Raw genomic sequence first — 15,749 nt, forward strand, 5'->3', positions numbered from 1 at the left:
AAGAAGGACAATGGGATTCATGCTGATACATTAAGGTTACCCTTACACTTTATTTATAGCTTAGGCCTTCATGTTTTCTGCACTTGTTTCCTCTTTGAGTCATTCAGCCTTTGTTGTTGATAGCTGCAGTGCTAGATCAGCAAATATTCAGTAAAAAAAACTGCTTACATTTCTATCAGGAAACCCATGTACAGCGTGTCAGCTTTTCCTGGTAATTTTGCACAACTGGTACAGAAGTAAGGGCTTACGATATGTTTTTGCCTGTGTTACTTCAGTTCAAGTTTCCTTTTAAATTTTCCTTTGCTGATTTTTCTAAATTATTTTTCAAGACTTGTTAAAGAAAACCTGGCAGATCCTTTATGCTACAAAAATTGGTCCTGTCAATCAAGACAAGTAAGGCAGGGAGAAGACATTGGAGAGCCACCCAGCTTATTTTTGAACCGCTATTAAGAAGCAGATGTTGATCCGCCATTTCATTGGAACAGATTTGGCTTATGGCTACTCTTAAGGGAGTTATCGAAGTTAAAGCCACTCCTCGCCCCACTACCCCATGGTCTTTACCCTGTAATCCTTAGGGCCCATTCAGACAGCCATATTCATTCATTTCAATGGGGCCATAAAAAATGGCGACAGCTCACCGTGTGCTGTCCGCATCCGTGTTTCCGTTCCGTGGCTCCACGGAAAGGATAGAGCATGTCCTATTCTAGTCCACAATAGGCAAGACAAGAATAGGCATTTACTATTATGGTTTCGGCCATGTGTGGTCTGCAAACTGCGGAACGCACACGGCCAGTATACATGTTTTGCGGATCCGCAAAACACTTCGGTCGTGTGAATGAGGCCTTATACAGGGATCCGAACTCGTCTGCAGGGGAAATGCGAGGCCGCTACCTCTTGGAGTAGCCCCTTTTCAAGTGACTGCTGACTGGGGTTAAGAGACATCGTTGTAGGGTACATTCTGAAGTCAGGGCAGTCAGCTGAGGATCAGATTGAAGATCAGGAAGAGGTAAGATTAGGCAGTAAAGGGTTAAATCCAGGAAACAGGCAGAAGTCAGTACACGGTACCCGAAAGTTGCCAGCCATTGGTTTAAGTGGCAGAAGGAGCATTTACCTTACGGGTTCGAGCAGGAGCAGGCCCCAGCCTGCAAGGGAGAAGTGTAGCTATTCCAGTAGCCAGTCCTGCCGAGTAGATGGGCCAGAGCTGCTGGGAGCGGGGAAGTAGGTGAGCGGAGTGGTGTCCGTGCTCGGGAGCACAGGGCAGATGGCAGGAGCCAACGCTTTAACAACTGCAACATTTCAGATTAAAACATATATTTGTTTGTAACTAGGTAGCCTATTAGTATTTCTAGATGCCCATTTTTTGGGCAGCATTAGGTTCGTAACGGGTTCCTTTTAACCACTGTATATCAGCTCCATAATGACTGGTAATAAATTAATACTTTTTTATGTGTTTTTTGTTGTGTAAGCTGTTAGTGCGGTAGTGGACAAACCTAGGAGAGAAAATAGACACTTAGTATTCATTTGCCATGCCTACATTGTGTTTGATTTACCCAACTGTCCACCTGATATTAAAGAAAACGTGATTTCATCATATCAGGTGACCTCTTTTCTATTGCTCCATGTTCCAGTTCTAGTGCTCATGTTTCCACTGTAGGCATTTTTGGCAGTAGACAGGGAACAGCCTGAGCACTCTGACCAGGCTGCAGCTATGCAGCACCATGAGCAGCATGATGCATGCTGTGATTCACTGTGTTTTCTGACAACTTTCTGTTAGCTCAAGTGTTAAAGAGGACCTTTCACCGATCCTGACATTGTGAACTAAGTATCATGACATATACAGCGGCGCCCAGGGATCTCACTGCCCTCACTATTATCCCTGGGCGCCGCTCCGTTCTCCCGTTATGTCCTCCGGTATGTTCGGGGACTTGGTTATAGTAGGCGGAGTCTGTCCTTGTTCTGCTGGGCGTCTCCTTCTCCTAGGCTGTAGCGCTGGCCAATCGCGGCGCCCAGGGATAATAGTAAGTGCAGTGAGATCCCTGGGCGCCGCTGTATATGTCATGATACTTAGTTCACAATGTCAGGATCGGTGAAAGGTCCTCTTTAACTTTGTCAGTCATTCGCCTTGCAGTAGTTCTTCTGTGAGATCGGACTGGAGTCTTCGCTTCCCACGCACATCATTGAGCTTTGGGAGTTCATGATCCTGTAGCCAGTTCACAATTTGTCTTACCTTGAACCACTTTTGATAGTGCCATCCACTACATATTAGGAACACCCCACAAGACTTGCCACTTTGGACATGCCCAAACCCAGTTGTCTTTGACCCTTGTCAAAGTCTGTCAGTCCTTTTTGTGTACCTGTTCGCTTGCTGCCGAATGTATTACACATCTAGGCAGTTGTTGTTGTACTGGGATAATTAATGTTATTCGCTTACAGAGGTTGTCCCATGACAAAAATTCTACAGTTTTCAAACCAGGACCTGGATCTGAATACTTTTTTTATTGCATGTAATTAAAAATTATGCATAGCTATTGAGTTATTCAATAAAATGTATCTGTATAGCACCACCTGCTCTTTGCTCTTTTTCTTATTTCTTTGACCTGCTCACTGAGAAGGCCGCACATGCTCAGTTTCATCTTTCAACTGCCTCCTGAGCTGTGATAGGCAGAGCACAGACACGCCCCCTGAGCTGCAGCAGAAAAGACACTCCCCTTGAGCTCCCAGCTTGATATAAATGTAGCAGAGCAATGAAAGGGGAAATCTCTGATCCATGTGAGGTACAGGGCTGGTTCTAGCTTTGCTAGAAAGATATTGCCATATACTATATGATGTCTGATTTTTATTTTTTACATTAATCCTGGGATAACCCCGTTAACCAAAAAGTGGTTTTGGAGGGAATTTTTGAGGCATCTGTAAACTCCTTGTCCTTGTTTGGGTGTTTTTACTTTAATTGCTTTCTAGCATCTCTGAAAGTGAAAGAGGTGTACTCATATTAAGAGTGAAACTATGGGTGGAGAGCCAAACAGCTGTGACTGGGCATCACATACAAGTACACGACAATATATGTACGAATGAATACATATAGTACATAAACATCCTGCAGAATTTTTTTTCTCTTTATTCTTCTGATAACTGAACATCCTTTACTTTAGATGGATGGGAAATGTAACTATAGTCTCCTTAGGAGACTTGACTAGGCAATCTTTTCTGATCGCTTGTACCATAGACTGCAATAGAACACTAGGATTTTTACAGGGCTTAACAGGCAGCTTACTACTGCAAGGTCTGGGAGCTTTGAGAAGGCCCAGGTTGCAATAGTAGCCGATCAAAACCCTGAGATTTCACTATGGGGGGCTCAGATCCGAGCACAAAGGAAACCCCAACCCTATATATATATATATATATATATATATATATATATAACCCCTCAGATGCCATAGTCACTAGTGACTGCAGCATCCAAAGGGTTAAATGACTGAGATTGGCATGATCAGTGGTCAGTTCCAGTCAGGTGACATCTGTATTACACCGCGTGCATCTGCCACTTATCGAGCAGGCTTAGCTTGTGAGCCCAATCAATACATACCCTGCTCACCTATCATGGATATATCCATCATGGGTTGTTAAGTGGTTCATGAAATTCTTTGTAGGGTAAAGACAAATGGATCTTTCAGTGTTTTATATAGGATGTAGTATGACACCAGTTTTCTGGCATACAGACACTGAAAAATTTGGTGTTAGGGACACTTTTTCCAACACATCCAATTATGTGGTTGGGGCTTCCAGGTCTCAATAGGCTGTAGCTCTTAGCCTGTGCTGCATTCTGAATGAGGCACATGATGCATGGAGGGGAGATCCTGATGCATCACTCACACAGTGTTCCAGTATAAATACACTGTAGATCTCCAACAATTTCCTAATATAGTATTGTTATTGAGATGGCCCACTTTAGCACCTTAAAGGTTTGTACATACAGGGTGATGGCGAATTACAAGACTTCATTTTTGTCCTGTAGTATAGTTAGGAGCAACAGCTGGTAGTCCATTGTTTACAATACCCTTGGTGAACCTTCTGAACTGTGTTCCTTGACCATGAAATGGTTAATTTTTAAGTCCTTTGCATTTGCCAACAAGATAAAGAGGGACTTCTTAAACTATTTTGCATTCAAATATGTATTTTTTTTTCTCATTGAGCTTCCCTTAACAGCTCTTCCTCTGAAAAAGCCAACCACATTGTTTGCATTTGTCTGTGGTTGAGTTGTTTTGTTTCCCCAGATTTCTTCTATGAAAATATGCTTTTTGTTTCATTTGCTGCTACTTAAGTACCGAATGCATGGAGTATAAAACATAATCTGTAATAAATTCAGAATAAAAGACTGTTCCACCTTACAAATATATCAAACGGGGCCCAGGCACAAGTGCAGTGTACATAATCGCATACAATGGTTCATAGCAATAAGTCGGTATGATAAATCCAATAACTGGCAATTGGGGGTAGACGAGCTATGTGAAGTGGGCCACTGTCCCTAGATACAACCCTAGATGATCTAACACCCACCTTAAAAAGAGCAACCCCATGCAGAAACCTATACCTAATACACTCTGTTAAATCCCCCACACTGTCCCAACACGTTCCCCCAAATATAGATTCATAAGGGGACTAATTATTGGGGGGGGAAAAAATACAAAAACAACATTATTCGGTATGCTGATTAATAGGATTGCATAGGTGGCCTGATAAAACACCACCATAGATTCAGGAAAATGGTAGCAATCACTGGGCTCGAAATGGAGCCACTAACTCGGACCTCGTGCCCATATGGATAGTCAGGAGTGCAGCCAGTGTGCAACTGTCCAAACACATGTAGGCTTGCAGCGCCTGGAAGTTGCTACAATCACACCCACAGATGAAGTCATAGCTGAGGAATAACCCGCCAAATGCAATCTGCCAGAGTGGCGCTGCGGTAGCGTAGCAGAGCCAAAATTCCCAGGGGATGATAGATGCATGCGCTATACAAAGGAATCACCTACTGTAGGTTTGGTAGTGATGATGAACAAAATTCCTATTTGCTCTGCGCCACTCGGGATCGGTTCATATACGGGGTCACCTTTATTGTGGGGGGTGCAATGTGCCTTAGGACATCTAAAGTCATATCTAGGAACAGTATCCCCCCCCTTCCATTATAGGTTATTGTATTTATCATACCTATGTGTTACTCATCTCTATGCACCACTGTATGTGATTTTGTAATTGCACTTGTACCTGGGCCCCCTTTTTTTATATGTTGATATATGTAAATAGGAATAAGCTTTCATCCTGAACTTATTACAGATAATGTTTATACTCCATACATTCAGTGATATAGCTTTGATGGTACATGATAGTGATTTGTACAGTGATATGCTGTGCAACTAGGTGCTCAAAGCCCCGATGAAACCATACATAATATACATTTCTTTATATTTTAGCTGAAAAAAAAATCTGCAAAAGTGTATCAGTAATACCGCATAATAAAACAATTATGATTCAACTAAAGTCTCCTATTTTTCAGTAGGATGAATCCAACTGCATTCCTGTGAACTACTATTTTGCTTTTTCATTTGCTCTGCTAGTCTTGATATGTCTTCTCCATAATGTGAGTCAGATCTAACTAATGACTGAGGCTTGTTACATAAGTAGCCATGAAGTAAAATTGACTTGATAGAAACAAATATTTGATGTATAAATCACCATATTAAGGGTCCATTCACACGTCCGTGTGTGTTTTGCGTATCCGCAAAACACGGACATCGGCACATCGCCGGCACTTAATAGAAAATGCCTAATCTTGTCCGCAATTGCGGACAAGAATAGGACATGTTCTATTTTTTTCGGGAACGGAATTGCGGACCCGGAAGTGCGGATCCGCAATTCCGTATCCGGGCCGCACATCGTGCGGCCCCATAGAAATGAATGGGTCTGCAATTCAGTTCCGCAAAATGCGGAACGAAATTGTGGACATGTGAATGGACCTTAGGCTACTTTCACACTTGAGGCAGAGGAATCCGGTAGGCAGTTCCGTCGCTGGAACTGCCTGCTGGATCCGGTAAAACGTATGCCAACTGATTGCATTTTAAGACTGATCAGGATCCTGATCCGTCTTACAAATGCATTGCAAGAACGGATCCGTCTGTCCGTTCGTCATATGGACAAACGGATCAGTTTCAACTTTTTTCACATTTCACAGGACAGATCCGGCATTCCGGTATTCCGGATCCGGCACTAATACATTGCTATGGAAAAAAATGCCGGCATTCAGGCAAGTCTTCAGTTTTTTTGGCCGGAGATAAAACCGTAGCATGCTGTGGTTTTATCTCCATCCTGATGAACTGAAGACATCCTGATGCATCCTGAACGGATTACTCTCCATTCAGAATGCATGGGGATTAAACAGATTAGTTATTTTCCGGTATAGAGCCCCAAGGACGGAACTGTATTCCGGAAAAGAAAACGCTAGTGTGAAAGTACCCTAACTTAGGGTTTACACCAAACAGCGGGGTTGGGATGGGGAACTGCGAGTTGAAAATGGTGCTGTGTCCCAAGCAAAGTTAAAAGGGTATTCTCTAGTGATAGCATATTGCTAGAGTATGCCATGATGTCATGACTGGTGGGGTTCCAATCGCGCATCCCCACTGATCCTGAAAATGAAGGGGCAACATTGCTGTTGTAGTTCTACATCTTCTTGATTATTTAGGCCCCTTTAGTCTCAGGATCAGTGGAGGTCTCAGAGGTTAGACCCTCATGATCATAAAGTGGTGACATTTCCTTGTGATATTCTATCACTATAAAATGGCAATAGTCTTTCAAACATTACTTAGTGACGTGATGCAAGTTTGTTATAAATACTGTACTTGAAGTATTATCTAGACACAAGTAAATTTTACTTCATGGCTACTTATGTAACAAGTTATTAGAAATTCCCCAGTGCAGCTTTTCCCTAATATGCTCTTGAATCCCTCATTAGTCTGGGGAATGTGGTGGCCAAACCCCTTGCTCACATTTCATGAACCCGTGCCAGTGCATTCCGTGAGGTGCGGCATGTTGCCCCATCTTGTTGGAAAAATCAGGAAATTTTTTTCTTCTGGTGTTTGTTGTAAAACTATTCATGTCCAGGTAAATTGCACAATTCACAGTAGATTTGAAAAAACCTGGGCCCACTATTCGTGTTCCTGACACTGCGCACCAAACGCTAATTTTCTGGTTGTGAAGTGGTGTTTCGGGAGTCAAATGGGGATTTTCAGCGGACCAGTACCTCGTATTCTGGGAATTCACGTGACCTGATAAATAAAACCAAGATTCACCCCTCATGAAGTACAGCAATTGGTCCAAATGTCTGTCAGCAATAATAGTCAGCAACGAAGCCCAGTAATTTACGCCTTTAGCTTTGTCAGACTCTTTCAGTTCCTGATACACCAACTTGCTGAGACAGTCTTCAAGTTGATTTTCAGGGGCTATTTGCAATTTGTTGAGAATTTCATGCACAACTTTAGCAGTCCTGAACGATGGAGGCTTCGGTTTCTTCATCTTTGCAGCAGAGCCAGTTTGATGCCATTTCCAAACCAGACCCTGAATACAACATTTAGCTGGAGTTTTTTTTCCTGGGTACTTGTTGGCAAAGGTCCCTTGCGTTTTCTTTATTCGATCTGCTTCGCACAATCACTATTCGCTGTACCTTCTTTGACACATTAGGCCACTTTTATCAAACCGAATAATAAATCAGTCTTTATTGCCCATAGCAACCAATCAGAGCTTAGCTTTCAGTTCCTACAGGGCTCTGAAAAAATGAAAGCTGAGCTCTGATCGGTTGTTATAGACAACTAAGTTTGATTTGGAGATATTGGAGGTGGACTACTTTTTCATCGGCCACCCTATATATTTGTCCTTCTTCTTTCTTACAGTACACACTGATTTACTCAAAAAATTGAAAGCTTGCAGGGTATACAGTACTCCCCCTCATTTTAACCTATCTCAGCGTTGCATTAGCACTGCAATCCTAAGGGTGATATCATACATGGCAGATTTATGCGGGAAAAATTGCCACATATAAATACACCCTAACTAATCGCACAAGCATATTTTTTTTTTTTATTAATTTGGGCCCCAGAAGGGCCATTCAGTGGGCTAGTGTATTGTAAATACCCAGATTTATAGTGTGTGTCCTGTTAAAGGTTTCCCTTAACAAAATGAGATTTCTACTTGTGTATAAGATTAAAAAGAAAATGTAAATTTTCTGAAAAATACATGAAATGCCTGTATTACTGGTGGTATTGATGTACAGGACACTGGTTGATGAGTTTCAGACTACTCTGGGTGAAAACGTCTGTATTTTTTTTTTTTTTTTTTACTATATTCATGAGAAATATGAGCAACTGTATTTTGTATAACTCATAGAAGCTGGAAAAAAAAACATTTGGTGCTTGATGTCATTGAAGAAAAATGTATTTTGTGGTCTTTTTTTTTCCCCTTGTGTGGTGTCTATAGGCACCGAGTTTACGAGTTACGAGTTTAAGGCATGGATTTAATCTGCTATTCCAAGTAGAAAACTAGATTTTTGTACTTACTGTAAAATTTCTCTTCCATTCATTGGGGGACACAGGCTTGAACATGGGTATAGCTATTGCCGCTAGGAGACGGACACTAAGCACACAAAGTGTAAGCTCCTCCCCTTCAGCTATACCCTTCCTACAGGGACTAAGCTAAATCAGTTAGTGCAAAAGCAGTAGGAGAAGCAAGACACAAAGAAAATCACACTATGTACAAACCCAGAACCACACAGGCCCGAAAAGACCCATAACCAAAAGAATGGGTGGGAGCTGTGTCCCGCAATGAACGGAAGAGAAACAGATTTTACGGTAAGTACAAAAATCCAGTTTTCTCATCCGTATCATTGGGGAACACAGGCTTGACCATGGGACGTTACAGAGCAGTCCCCAAGGGTGGGCCTAACAAGCAACCCTCTCGTCACTCAGAGAACCGCCGTCTGCAAAACTCTATTCCCCAGAGAAGCATCAGAAGACAAAATGGTGTGCAATCTGTAAAACTTACAAAAAGTATGCAAAGACGACCAGGTAGCCGCCTTGCATACTTGAAGGGCCAAAGCCCTGTGATGCACCGCCGAAAAGGCGCCCGAGCCGAATGAGCAGTCACCCGGAAGAATGGGGCCCGGTCATTAACGCGGTATGCTTCCACAATGGCCAAACAAATCCTCTTGGAAATGGAAGACTTTGACGCCACGAGCCCTCGTCTCGGCCCCTCTGGAATCACGAACAGGGAGTCCATCCGCCGGAAAGATGCCGTCCCGGACAGATAGACTCGAATGGCTTGTACCAAATCCAGGGTGTGAAGCGACTGCTCCCGAGGATGAGCCGGGTCTGGACAAAATGAGGGGAGAATAATCTCCTCATTTAGATGAAATTCTGACACCACCTTCGGCAGGAAGGACTGAACAGGGGCGAAGAACCACTTTATCCTGATGGAGGATCAGGAAAGGTGACCAACGTGAAAGAGCGGTGAGTTCCGACACCCTACGGATGGAAGTGATTGCCACTAAAAACGCCACCTTGTAAGACAGGAAGCGAAGCGACACCTGCTGAAAAGGCTCAAAGGGAGAAGACTGGAGAGCGTTGAGCACTAGATAAAGATCCCAAAGGGAGGGGGAGCAGCATGCGCTACCCCCTGCAGAAAAGTCAGAACCGCCGAAAGTGAAGCCAAATTCCGCTGAAACAGAAAGGAGAGAGCCGAAACCTGCCTTTTGAGGACTCCCAGGTCCGATGGTAGATTCAGGAAGACGATTGCTTCCTGGCCCGAATCATGGTCTAGACCAACGCATCCGAGAAACCCTGCATCTTTAGAACGGTGGCTTCAACAGTCATGCCGTTAAATGTAGTGGCCCTAAATTCGGGTGGAACATGGGCCCCTGCGACAGGAGGTCATCCCGAAGAGAAGACACCAGGGTTCGTCGGCGAGAAGAGCGACTAGAGACGCGTGCCACACCCGGCACGGCCAATCAGGGGCCACTAACATGATGTGCAGTCCCTCGGCCCTGATCTTCCAGAGGAGGCGTGAAATGAGAGGCAGAGGCGGAAACACGTAAAGTGAACCGACTCCACGGAAATACCAGTGCATCGCATGCCATGGCCATGGGGTCCCTGGACAAAGTCCTCTACCTTGTTGCTGAAGCAGGAGGTCATGAGATCCACATCCGGTTTCATCCACCGCTCGCAGATGGCCTGATAGACCAGCGGGTGAAGAGCCCACTCGCCGGGATCGAGACGCTCCCGACTGAGGAAGTCGGCGATCGAGTTGTCGACACTGGGTATGTGAACTGCCGACAGTGCCAGAACATGTTTCTCCGCCCATCTGAGAATCAGCTTTGTCTCCGCCATGACTGCCGGGCTCCGGGTGCCGCCCTGATGATTAATGTACACCACCGCTGTGGAGTTGTCGGACTGTAGCCGAACTAGACAACCCCTGAGATGGTCGGCCCAATGCCGCAGAGAGAGCTGAATCGCCCTCAACTCCAGAACATTGATTGGAAGGGAGCGTTCCTCGCGTGACCATACCCCTTCCAATGGAGAGGAAGGAACAAGCGGCCCGACTATACCATTGGAGAGACCAGCCACCACCTGAGGGCCCGGCAGACCGGGACAGGGAGATGCATGGGCCGATCCAGGGAGGCTGGAAAATGGTCCCAGCTGGACAAAATGGCTCGCTGAAGCGTTCTGGTATGGAACCGAGCATAGGGAACCGCTTCAAAGGCAGAGATCTGACCCAGAGCCCGCATGCCGTGGTGAATGGGAACAGGACCTGGCCGCAACAAGATGAGAATCTGAAGACGAAGAGCGATCAGCTTTTCCGGAGGCAAGAACACCTTGGCCTGCAATGTGTCGAGCACCATGCCTAGATAAGTCAACCGCTGCAATGGATAAAGACAAGACTTCTGCCTGTTCTGGATCCATCCGAACCGTTCCAGGGTATCCATAACTATATAACTATGCTCAGGCTGTCCGCTGTCTCCCGGAATGACGGACCCTTCACCAGGATATCGTCTAAGTAAGGGATCATCACGATCCCCCTGGCATGGAGCAGGGTCATGACTGCCGCCAGAATCTTCGTAAAGACCCGGGGAGCTGTGGACAGGCCGAACGGTAGGGCTACAAAGTACAAACTGGAAGTGAAAAGGACCCACTGCGAACCGGAGAAATCTCTGATGACTGATGCAGATGGGCACATGAAGATAAGCATCTTTGATGTCTATCGAGGACAGGTACTCCCCTGGTTCTATGGACACAATGACCGTCCTCAGGGAGTCCATCCGTAAACTGCGGATGCGAAGGAAGCAGTTGAGTGCCTTGAGGTCCATAACGGTACAGACTGTCCCCCGAAAACGATCTTGCGCAGGAACCGGAACAACCATCCCCTGCCGCAGCAGCGTACGTGCAGTAGCAGACCGCACAGAATCCGGAGGCTCTATTAATCGTGGCCCTGAACCTCGTGCTGCGCCGATCAGGAGGCGGCGCCTCTCTGCGCGAAAATTGCGCAAACGCCGTCGAGAGAGCAGCAGAGGACGAGCGCTGCAGAGCAGGAACAGCAGATGTGGCCATGACTCTGCATGCCAGCACTGGAAAACGGACGCCCCCAGAACAATGCAGGTACATGTTACAGGGCGATAGCACCACCACTCTACATAACGCCCACACTCCCCCCTCCAGCAGAGACCTCCTGGAGGGACCCAGCCTCGTAGGGACCAGAAACTTGGGGAGGGGAGAGTATTGAAAGGGGAAGCACTTTGGGGCCAATTTCCTTTCCTCCTCTCTTTTTGATTTATTTATATATATATATATATATATATATATATATACTCACCTGTGCGGCGTCTTCTGCCCCCCTGGCTCCAGCCGGATCACAACCTTCGGTGTGCGGCCCCTTGGGGAGGGATGCTACACCGGAACAGAGGGGACTTGAGGTGGACGGCTGTGGTGATCCGAACGCTGGCAGGAAGCAGAGGCTTTATAGGAACCTCTGGTCCTCCTTTGCTTCTGGAGAACGGGAAGGAGCAGGGGGTTTGAGGGACCCCCTGGTCTCCCATTTCCTGAGCGGAAGTGCAGGCAGCTTTAAGGACTGCCTGAAACTCCCACTAGAAAAAAAGGAAAAAACAAAAAAGAACAGAAATCGGCAGACCTGCAACGCAGGGATGTCTGCCTTCTACAGACACTAAGCTAAAACTAATTTTGCTTAGTCCCTGTAGGAAGGGTATAGCTGAAGCGGAGGAGCTTATACTTTGTGTGCTTAGTGTCCACCTCCTAGCGGCAACAGCTATACCCATGTTCAAGCCTGTGTCCCCCAATGATACGGATGAAAAACCCATTTATGGAATAGCGGTCTATGCAAGTTTAGGTTTGTTGAACTTGATAAGGATTCATGATAACAGAACCGTTAATGTAATGTGACCCACTGCTTGTTGAGTGGTTGAGAATTGGATGGGCAACCAGTGACAATGGAGAATCCATGCATCCCATGAGACCTCATGCAAGTGGGTCCTAGTTTCTGTCAATATGGTCATTAAAGGGTATCTGTCAGCTCCAAAACACCCCCAAACTAGAGTGAGCAGTGTATAGTATAGATGACGCCAAGTCCGATTATGTCATTTATCTTTATACTAACTTCTATTCCAGCACTGTGCTCCAACAAAGCGGCAGTAAAATGCATTAAGAGGACTCCTCCATCATGTGCAGGAGTACAGGAGTCCTCTCACTGCATTTTACTGCTGGTTTGTCTGAGCACAGTGTCTGCATGTTAGTGAGTATTAAGATAAAAATTACAGGACCGGACTCTGCGTCACTTACAGTATACACCACTTTAGTTCGAGGGGTGTTTCAGAGGTGACAGATTCCCTCAAAGATTGGAATATCTGCAGTGCTAATAGGATTTTGCTTCTGATGGTTGACACTTCATGTGATGATGTGCTACTCCACTATCCCAATGTTATCATAGTAGATACAATTTGGCTGGGTCTGAATACTGCTCTGTGTACTTGTTGATACTATAAAGTTTATTGTATTTTAAGCATTATTTTCTGTTATATTTTTTGCAGAAAGAGCTATCCGGCCATAAGAATATTGTTGGATATTTAGACTGTGCAATTAACTCGGCTAGTGATAACGTTTGGGAGATCCTTATCCTCATGGAGTACTGCAGAGGTGAGCATGAACTACTGTGGAGCGTCAATGTACATATCTCAACTCTATTATTCAATAGTGATGAGCGGGAGGTGCCATATTCGATTTCGCGAATATTCGCATGAATATTCGTGTTATATTCGTCGAAATCGAATATTCGCAATTATTCCAATTATCGCGAAATTATTTTTTCGCATATTGCGAAAATTTATCTTGATAGTATAAGGCAACGTTCCTATGCTAATGACTATGGCTAGGCTAATATGTGTATTTTACGAAATTTCGTAATATTGCTCTAACTTCGTCTCTTAGAATATTACGAATATTCTAAAAGACGAAGTTAGAGCAATATTAAGAACATTTGCAAAAGTCGAAATTGCGATGCGAGTAATAGAACACGAAATAGTCGCATGAAGATTTAAACTTAGCACTGCTATATTCCATATTCTAGCCTAATATGGAATATAGCTGTGCTAAGTTAGCACTGCTATATTCCATATTAGGCTAGAATATGGAATATAGCTGTGCTAAGTTGAAATCTTCATGCGACTATTTCGTGTTATATTACTCGCATCGCAATTTCGACTTTTGCAAATGTTCTTAATATTGCTCTAACTTCGTCTTTTAGAATATTTGTAATATTCTAAAAGACGAAGTTAGAGCAATATTACGAAATTTCGTAAAATACACATAGATTGTATTTAAGCTAATATACTGCTATAGTAATAATTTTTAATAGTGTACATATTTTACAAAACTTAAGTTCAGAAGAGGCAAAAAAAAATTACAGGAAAAAAAAGGGATTATAGCACTATATTAGCTAAATTACAATCTATATGTGTATTTTACGAAATTTCTTAATATTGCTCTAACTTCGTCTTTTAGAATATTCGTAATATTCTAAGAGACGAAGTTAGAGCAATATTACGAAATTTCTAAAAGACGAAGTTAGAGCAATATTAAGAACATTTGAAAAAGTCGAAATTGCGATGCGACTAATATAACACGAAATATTCGCATGAAGATTTCAACTTAGCACAGCTATACTCCATATTCTAGCCTAATATGGAATATAGCAGTGCTAACTTAGCACAGCTATATTCCATATTAGGCTAGAATATGGAGTATAGCAGTGCTAAGTTGAAATCTTCATGCGAATATTTCGTGTTATATTACTCGCATCGCAATTGCGACTATTGCGAAATTTCGTAAAATACACATATAGATTAGATTGTAATTTAGCTAATATGGAATATAGCAGTAAGTTGAAAACGCCACTGACTGGAGCAGCCAGGAAGACAGGGATCCAAAGGACAGGTAAGAACAATTTTAGGGAAGTGGGAAAGAAAAAAATATAATAAAAAAAAAAAGAAAAAAAACGAATATTCGATTTTGCGAATATATAGAACGATATTCTAAATATTCGCGAAATCTCGAAATTGCGATATTCGAGAAAAAAATTCGCAATTCGAATATTCGCGCTCAACACTATTATTCAATATATCTTTAGTCATGGAGCACTAACATCTCTCCCAGCTTTGTATGTGTGATTATACATCATTGTCCCTATCTGAAGCATGCACATAAACATGCTAGTAAAAAACACACGTGTGGCTTTGAAGGCGAGTACCTAGGAGAATCGTACATAGGTAGAGGCATAAAAAGACTCAATTCATTGGTTGTGCTGTTCAGAGCCTGTATGTATCATAATAGTAATACTAGTAGTAGTAGTATCAATAGTAATAGAGGTATTTATTGATACTTTTGTAAGTAGTAGTAATAGTAGAGGTGGTAGTATTATAATTTTTATTATGAGTAGTGTTAGTATAATTTTTATTATTAGTCATAATGGTGGTAGTATTGTAATATTATTATCATTATTAGTGGTATTATTGTTAGGATTATGACGACTATTATTATTATTAGTAGTAGTAGTAGTGGTGGCAGCATTATAATTTTATTTGTTGTAGTAGTAATATTGTTATGATTATGATGATGATAACTAGTATTATTAATAGTAGTGGTAATATTATGAAGATGACTTATTATTATTAGTGATGGTGGTAGCATTATATTGTAATATTATTAGTAGTAATATTGTTATGATTATGATGACTAGTATTATTAGTAGTAGTAATGGTAATATAATTTTATTATCAGTACTAGTAGCAGAAGTAGTTATAGAATTATTATTATTGTCTTTATTATCATAATTATGAATTTCCTTTAATTATGCACTCACATAACCCCTGACACTAATGTTCACAATGTGATTCTCCTATCACACACGTTAGGACAGAATTCATAAGAAGTCATTAGATAAAGTATGGGTTTGGCCTGTGCGTGGAAATAGGAGTACCTGGTGGAATATGTAACCTCTTGCAGATTCCAAGTTGGTTGTAAAGACCTGGTCCAGAGCTGCAAAGCATCGATTATCATTACATTATGTATTGTTACCTTTCCTTTTCCCTTGTCTACAAGAGAAGCATATTTACCTGCTACAAACGCATACTTTTTCTCTTAATATTGGATGTA

At 43.0% G+C, this 15,749-nt stretch overlaps 1 protein-coding gene across 1 annotated transcript in view; it reads left to right on the forward strand.

Moving 5' to 3' along the window:
• The window catches only part of BMP2K (BMP2 inducible kinase), a 277,829-nt gene that overhangs the window by 152,170 nt on the left and 109,910 nt on the right, over positions 1–15,749 (forward strand). Inside the window, exon 3 of the mRNA XM_040417921.1 lies at positions 13,130–13,235. Coding sequence (XP_040273855.1) covers positions 13,130–13,235 — 106 coding nt within the window. The remainder of the gene's footprint in view (positions 1–13,129; positions 13,236–15,749) is intronic.

The sequence above is a fragment of the Bufo bufo genome, chromosome 2, assembly GCF_905171765.1.
Source record: "Bufo bufo chromosome 2, aBufBuf1.1, whole genome shotgun sequence".
NCBI classification, from domain to species: domain Eukaryota; kingdom Metazoa; phylum Chordata; class Amphibia; order Anura; family Bufonidae; genus Bufo; species Bufo bufo.